The sequence below is a fragment of the Orycteropus afer genome, unplaced genomic scaffold, assembly GCF_000298275.1.
Source record: "Orycteropus afer afer isolate SDZICR_OR568_19922 unplaced genomic scaffold, OryAfe1.0 scaffold00392, whole genome shotgun sequence".
In the NCBI taxonomy this organism is placed as follows: domain Eukaryota; kingdom Metazoa; phylum Chordata; class Mammalia; order Tubulidentata; family Orycteropodidae; genus Orycteropus; species Orycteropus afer.
In genome coordinates, this window is record NW_006921979.1 from 2,859,863 (window position 1) to 2,868,309 (window position 8,447).

General features: G+C 40.9%; 1 protein-coding gene across 1 annotated transcript in view; it reads right to left on the reverse strand.

Annotated features, from left to right (window-relative positions):
• Positions 1 to 1,052: 1,052 nt before the first annotated feature.
• BEST3 (bestrophin 3) overlaps positions 1,053 to 8,447 on the reverse strand; it is a 51,943-nt gene continuing 44,548 nt past the window's right edge. Inside the window, exon 9 of the mRNA XM_007953404.1 lies at positions 1,053 to 2,016. Coding sequence (XP_007951595.1) covers positions 1,053 to 2,016 — 964 coding nt within the window. The remainder of the gene's footprint in view (positions 2,017 to 8,447) is intronic.

The following is an 8,447-nucleotide window of genomic DNA, read 5'->3' on the forward strand; positions in this document are numbered from 1 at the left end:
TGTGGACAGCTTTGATTATTCTGTGGGAGACATTGCCAATGGCTTTTTTTTTTTTTTTTAAAAAAAGCATGACAAAAAGTAAGCAACTGAGTTGGTAAGAGAAAATATTATAGTGTTTGCTTCGGCAGCATATATACTAAAAAAAAGAAAAAAGAAAATATTATAACTTGGTAGGTGGGACATTAGTATTAGAGAAGGAGCAAAACTAGGGAGAAGGGAAGGGAAAAAAGATGAGAAAATTAAAGGGGAAGAGAGAAATATGAAGACCTGAAAGTAGAAGAGGAAATTGCAGAAAGATGAAGTTTTCTGATGCTGATGAAGATTAACTGGTGGTGTAGTGGGTAAGACATTTGGCTGATAACCAGAGGTTGCTGGTTCAAACCCATCAGCTGCTCCACAGGAAGAAAATGAGGCATTCTACTTCTGTAAAATTTTCAGCCTTGGAAACCCAGTGGGGGTTGCCATGAGTTGGAATTGACTCAATGGCAGTGGGTTTGGTTTTTTTGTTTTGGATGAAGTTTAAGAATTAGGAAATGATAATAAATAGTTATTAAAAGTACAAGTAAGAGGATTAGAAAGCCTCAAAGAATCCTTATTAGGAAGAGCCTTTGAAGCATTATCTAATCTACCTCTCTGTCTTTAGAGTTGAAAAAAAGAAATACAAAGAAAAGAAAAGAAAGATAAAAAGTAAAATAGAGAATCCTTTGTATCTGGGCCTTATTGGTAAAATGAAGAGGTTGGTCTATAATATATAAGGTTCTTTCCAAAACTAGCAAACAAACTATGAATATATGTCATATGCATATTTTTAAGATTCCTTATTTGGTTAAGATACATCACTGTGGTCTGTATAACTTCCATGAAAGCTACTTTGTGATGGATGACATGAATGTGTTTGAATTTCTTAGTTTTCAGAAAGTCAAGATCATAATGCCCTCAAAGTTTTAAGTAGCTTATAGTGTGATAATTCAAACAAACAAACAAAAACTATTGCCTTGACCAGCCCCAGATGTGTTCTGGGAGAAATGCTAAACTTTTGGGAAGAATCTATGTTAGCATGAGGTCCTAGAACTTTCTGGCTTTCCTTTGGGCGATTCCTCAGTTTGCTCGTTATTAACCTCTATGATATCAGTTTCCTTGGTGTCCAGGTTTCCCACTAAGTCCAGCATATCAGGAAAGACTTGAGATCTGGCTGTAATGATTCCACTGCTCTCTGAAGATGTTTCTATATTGAGTAAAAGAGGGGGCTCGGGGCTACCTGGATCTGAATTTAGGCCTGTCAGGGAGGTGTGGCTGGACACCAGGAACCCTGAAAGACTCCACCTTTTTAGGAAACTATCATTACCACCAGGGTCTTCCTCAAAAGCACATTTAAATATATTTTCCTCAGCTTTGGCTGAAATAGTCTGGGGACTGGGACCCCTAGGAGGTGTATCCTTCTCTAAGGGGGATAGGGTTGGACCCACAGGGTCGTCCTGCTGCTCAGTACTGCTTGGCTGAACCCCAGTAAACTCAGAGTTGAAGAGGGAATCGGTGGAATCATGGTGGTGGACATCTGACTTGGGCACTGGTGCTTCAGCTGTGGTGATCAGTACTTCAGGGACCTGTAGCATTTTGGTTGGGGATGCCCTCACAGGTGAAGCCCTCACACTGGACTGAGGAGTCAGGCTCTGTAAAGTGCTTGTCTGGCTATTTTCTCGAATTGTAGACAGTTCTCCCATGCTGGAACGCAGCTTGGGGCTCCCTTCCAGGGAGAAGGGCTGCTTCCGGGTGGGTGAGGCCCTGTGGGGGTTTCTCCTGGGAACATCCAGCAGATCCCTGGTTGGGCTGAGGTCGCTTGGTGGGAAGAGCATGGAGCTGTCACTGGTCTGCCTCCCGAAGCTTCTCCTCCTGGGACTTGGGGGGTGTTCGTGGGCACTCAGGAACCTCTTGACTCTTCTGATCATGGAATGTCGATGGCCATGCTTCTCGTAATCCCACAACCATTCCTCACTGGGGAAGTCGGACTCAGACAACCTGAAACACAATGACAAAATAGAGGCGGAGCAGCTTTGGAGGCTAGTCTTAGTCTCAAAGCTAAGAGTTTGGTGTTTTCGCATTGCAGATTTTGAAATGGGGGAGTGACCCTTTAACTTGAGACTGTCGAGCAGAGATTCTGGAACGCTTTGGTCTCAGGACTCTTACACTCTAAAAAATTATTGAGGGTATCAAAATTATGTAGGGTATACTGTGGACATTTATTATAAATGATAATAGAAATTTCAAAAGCACAGGAATGTACAAGTATACATTCCATTAGCTGTTGTGTGACATCATCACATATCATGTTGTCTCTGGAAAAGTCCACCTTACAATGGTGAACACATGAGAGTGAAAGAGGCAAATAGTATGTTTACTGAAAGAACAAATTTGATTAATGAGTCAGTTAGAATCCACAGGGTTTAAGGAGTTCTGGTGGTGTGGTGGGTAAGGCATTCGGCTGCTAACCACAATGTTGGTGGCACTCCCTTGGAGGAAGTGAGGCAATCTACTCCCATAAAGATTTACAATCCTGGGAACCCAAGGAGTGTCACTATGAGTCGGAATCAACTCAATGGCAATGGGTCTAACTGAGCCATGAGCTGTTGGAGGATAGGGAGTGTCCCAAAAGGAGCTCACTTAAGCAGAATTTTCAAAGGTACTTAGGGGATTTCCACGAGCACTGGTAATGTAGTGCCTAAGGCATTTTGACTGCTAACCAGAAGGCTGGTAGTTCAAACCCACCAGCCACTCCTTGGAAGGAAGATGGGGCAATTTACCTCTGTAGGAGCTCTGGTAGCATAGTGGCTAAGACACTTGCCTGCTAACCAGACGGCTGGCGGTTCAAACCCACCAGCCACTCCTCGGAAGGAAGGTTGGGCAATCCTACTTCCGTAGTGATACTGCCTCGGAAACCCAAGGAGGGGTCACTATGAGTTGGATCCGACTCAGTGGCAGTGAGTTTGTTTTTTGAGTAGGGAAATTATTATGACTGGATTTTAAATATGTCTTTAACAGAAGGGAGGGCCCTACAAAGTAAGGGGCTTTCTGTCATTAATTTCATATTTGTCTGGTAGGAATTGGTTGTTTTGGTAGAGTGATACAGTGAATCAAAAACATTTTAAAATTGTTCATTTTGGGAAAGTTTTTGCAATGAGAATACTTTGAAAATGCCCCGTTGTTCTGTCCAGGTTTGCGCCTGGCACAACTGGCCCTTTTGATGAACTGTTCTCAGAAGGGTTTTGCACCTGACACAAATGACCATTATGTTTTATTGAATATTTAACAATGTTATAAAGAAAATAGTTTTGACTTTTGGAGCCCAGAAGCATTGCAGGGATCCCTGTTGCTGAGTGCCTTCAAGTGAATTCTGACTCATATTGGCCGGATAGGACAGAGTAGAAGTGCCCCATAGGGTTTCTTTATGGAAGCAGATCACCAGATATTTTCTCCTGAGAAACATCAAAATTATGTAGGTTATATCCACTGGTGGGTTTGAACTGCTGACCGTTTGGTTAGCAACAGAGTGCTAAACCATTCTGCCACCAGGGCTCCTTACAGAGATCCTTAAGAATCCCCAAAGCACACTTTGAGAGTGATAGACTAGAGACTTTGACAATAAACTTAAAAAAAAAAAAAAAAAAAGACATCGTATGTGTTATTTTCTCCCTTCTTATAGGTGAACTAAAGTCTTGTCCCCTCAGAATCCACAGAACTTCCCAAAACAATGGCTCATAGCTAAATTCAGAAGACAATGCAAATAACAGCTATCATTTGTTGACATACTTTGAGTCTGCTTAGCATTCTGCACACATTAACTCATAAATTACCACACAAATGCTCTGAGTTGGTATTATTATGCATATTTTACAGATGAGGAAACTGAGGCCCAGCGAGATTCATTGAGCCTACATTGCTAGTGATAACAAAACCTAGAGGTCTGACTCCAAATCCTTCTGCTACAGCATCTATGTCATAGCAGTTCTGTGGGAGAAAGACCTGACCACCTGCTTCTGTAAAGATTACAGTTCGTGGGGCAGTTCTACTTGTCACGTAGGGTTGCTATGAGTCGGAATTGATTCCATGGCACCCAACAACAAGTGATGAGCTAGACTCCAGGGGCAGAATAGTGAATAAAAACAATTCTTGCCCAGAAGTAGCTTGGGAATATTGACAAGTAAACAGTCTTGGTCAATGATTTGCATTTTTATCTACTTACTTACCATTAAGGAAGGAGAAATGTGAACCTGTGAAAAGAGTATTATTTGAGTTTGTGGGGACTTGAGATTGAGCTCCACTTGTGATGAAATTTAATGGATTTACTGTTGCTAAGAATATCCTGTTGTGTTTCTAACATTCAGAAATAAAATAGATAATCCTGCCATTTAAAATCTCCCCCTTAAGGCTGAAATGGAATGGACAATTGAGGCAATAATAAGGGCTATTTGGTACTAAGGTCTCCTCCTGCCTCAGATTACCTGGTTATTTGTCTCATAGCTCTGTGGATTTAGAGTCTTAATGAGGTCCAAAGAACTACTTAAGCCTTATGCTTAAACTACATGTGCTTCTCACACTGGTTCTGGGAGCAATAGTGACCAGATTGTCCCAGTCCAATGTCCATACTGACATCTCGGTGAAAAGATACTTTTAACTCTGCTGGTGTATTTTATGTGACATAAAGGAAAAAATTGGGACAATATAATATTGATAAAACCTGAAAGGGCAAAGTGAGTAGTCAAAGCAAATGTTCCTCTGTGTTTATGAATAAAAGATGGGTAATTGAGATGATTAACTGGCTAAATGTCCTGGGATGGGGTTCCATTACAGCCACGTGCTGTTATTCTAAAGCCCCAGCAGTGCCCTTGCTACCAGATAGCCTTCTGGCCCACCCTCTGTGGGCACGGCTCAGATTCTGTTACACTGACTTGAGGAACGCAGACTCATGCTTCAGAAGCCTCGGTGACCCTGCTAAGTCGGATTTCATTAGTTAGATCTCAAGTCACACTTCACAGCAATCTAGTTAGTTAGGGAGGACACTGGAGGAGGGACTAGCCCACTTGTTCACTGCCACTGCCATCTGGATGTGCTCTAGGAATCTGAGGTGGAATTGGCAACCTCTCTTTATATCTATTTATATCTTTATTTGGCTTTTGTTTTCCTTAACTATCTCTTCTAAACATGAAACCTCATAAGAAAGACAAACTCTCCTCAAAACCTTCTAGGAAGAAACGTTTGTATTATTATACAAAACTTTCTACCTATTAACTGATGTGTTGGGTAGGTCCATTCAAATGGAATAAGAGAAATAAGTCCCTGGGTCAGGATTGGAGGGAAATAGAGAAATTGGGAAAAAAAGGCCATAACAGAGGCTAGTGTGCTTTCCACTGTTCTCCTGACTAACTGTCTGACACTGGCGAATCTGCCTGGAGAGTCTATGACGTGGACACATGAGGTTTATCCACTTATTCATCCGACTAAACTTACTGAGTATCTATCATGAACAATTGATCAAATCAGGTAATGTATAACCCCTAAGGAATTAATAATTTAAATAGAAGGATAAAGCATACACATAAATATCCACATTTAGGGAAAAAGTTTATTTCCCCCTCTCACTATTGATTGTTTTATTTATTTTTTTTCACCACCTTTTTCTCCTTTGTAATTTTTATTTTGGTGAAAATACACACCCAGACCATACACCATTCATCGACGTCTACACGTTCAATTTAAGCTGATTGCATTCTTCACATCATGTCCCCATTCTCACTATCTCTACCCATATGGTCTCACCACCATTGACTTAGACTCACTATTCCCTAAACTTCCAACTTATGCTTTAGATAAAGTTACTGCTGTCAGTTTGATCCCATATAGATAATACTTTAAAAGACAGCAATGCTCATGGCAAACATCTTGTTTACCAATTTAGCTGAACAGTCGTTCAGTTTAAAGATGACTTCAGGGGTTAATTCCTGATCATGATTTGAAGATTTTCTCAGGAGAAGAAGATTTTTGAGCTGGCCTTTGATAATGAGTGTCGTTGTGTGCTGTCCAGACAATTCTGACTCATAGCAACCCTACATGTTGTAATCTTTATGGGAGCAGGTCACCAGGTCTTTTCTCCCACGGTTCAAACTGCCTATCTTTTGGTTAGCAGCAAAGCACTTAACCACTGTGCCACTAAGCCTTCTTTGATACTGAGTAGGAATTGCATAAGTAGAGAAGGGACCTGACTCCACTAATTCATAGATGGGAGTTCTTGAACAGGTTACTTGTCCTCTCTATGAATCACTTTCTTCATCTGTGAATTGACAATAATACCTGTCTCTCAGGGTGACTCACCGGATTGAATGAGAGAAAGCACAAGAATGGAATCTCTCTGGTTATTTACCAGTCATGAGGCGGAATTCTTGGATTGTTTCTCCTTGATCCTCAGGCAACTGAAAGGTGCCAGAGTACAAAACTCACTTTTTTTTCAATGAAGAGCTGGGGAGATAGATGCTTGCTTTGCCCCTTTGAGAATCTCAAGCTACATGAAAAGCAACACTGATGAATTTTATCACCCAGAAATGCTCTGGATAGCAACTTTAGTCAGAAACTGGGTCTTTGGAAGGACTCTTGTTGGTCTGTGACATAACCAAGAATCCAAACTCACTGCTGTTGAGTCAGATTCGTCTCCTAGCGACCCCTCCTTGGGTTTCCGAGGCAGTATCACTATAGAAGTAGATTGCCCAATTTTCCTTCCAAGAGGGGCTGGTGAGTTTGAACCACCAGCCTTCTGGTTAGCAGTCAGATGTCTTAGGCACTATGCCACCAGAGCAACCTAGGGGGTAGTTTTATGTATCTCATGCTGAGTGATGAATGATGCCCTCCAGGTCTTTATGGCTATGGAAAGCAGTAGGAAAATTCCCCAGCTCAATGAACCTTTCTTCTAAAGATTCCTGTGATGGGGGGTTCATGGCCAACACAGTGTCCCTCTCCTTTCTCTGATAGTGTTGGTTCTTGAGATGACAGCAGAAACTTTACTTTAATAACAGAATGGTTTAAAGCCTAGAGCACACAGAATAGAATCAAAGATTCCTTATTTTCCAACTGAAAGGTTTGGATATACCTTTAAGTCCCATCATATTTTCTGTTCTTTCTTATTTGATTTTTAAATGTAGCTTTAGTATAGGGTTAGTACAATCCTGAGGCCCAAATATGATGTCACTTAAATGGCATGAAAATAAGTATAGCAGAAACATCATATGGTAGAACTTAAGTGTTCTCCTTATATTACCATGTATTAGAGAAGGTCAGCTTAAAAAGTCAGGTCTTTTGTTCTGAAACTCTTGGACTGCAAGAGACAGATAATTACAGATATGAGGACATTTCCTGGCCAGTGCCACGTGGCCATTATTTTCCAGAAGGTAGAATTTGAGAATTGTCTCTGTGGTGATGAAAATGACTTAATCTGTGAGCTTGCAGAGCCAGGAGACCTGCTGGCCTTCCTGATACTAACTAGTTGTGTGACCTTGGAGACTCAAACACTCCATGTCTCATAGAGTCCTACTTTGTAAACTCATGATCATAATACTGCCTGATGGGTTGTTTGGGAGTTCAGATGGGGTGACGCCTGTGGAAAAGCTTTGAAGAGTGGAACATATAAAGAGAACTCTGTCAATGACTGGCACATTTTCAGATGTGGTCTTCCCAGTCATCAATGACTTCTTGCACATGTTTAGAGGAAATGAGAGTGTCTGCCTGAAGGTCACTCCCTTTTTTCCTTCAAGAGTGTCCTTTAAAAAATGTGTATACATCTCAGAGTTGTCACCAAACAATGAACATCTTAGGAAGGATAACTTAACAGCCATTTAAGGGTAAGACAAGAGCACTGGGTCAAATGGAGAAGAAATATAGGATGGAAGAAGCTGAGTTGTTAAAAGTAAGGGAGATAGGGCTCATGGAGCAGTGGGGATTTTGGAGCCAAAACTTCACTGACTTTGCGGCTCGATATAGTTTGTTGCACCATTTACCACAGATTGACAAACCCTGCAATAAACATTTTCTGCTCAATATAAATCATCAATACAGAAATACAGAAAAAAATAAGAATGGTTGAGCCACTTAGTGGGCTATTTTTGAAAGGCTGGAGAAAGACAGGTTGGGGAGAGAGAAAAGGTGATATTAAGCCAGTCGGGCCAGCTGGTTATAGTTGACACTAGAAGGAGAGAGAGCAGGTATTACTGTCTCTACACATCAAATTGATGTCTGGATTGGGATGTATTCTTATTTTATTTTATTTTTTATTATTTTTTTTTTCACATGTTCACATAACTTATTTATTTATTTATTTTAATCTATTTGTTTTTATTTGGGTGACGATTTACAGAGCAAATTCACTTTCCATACAGCAGTTCACATATACTTTGTCTCATGTCATTGAC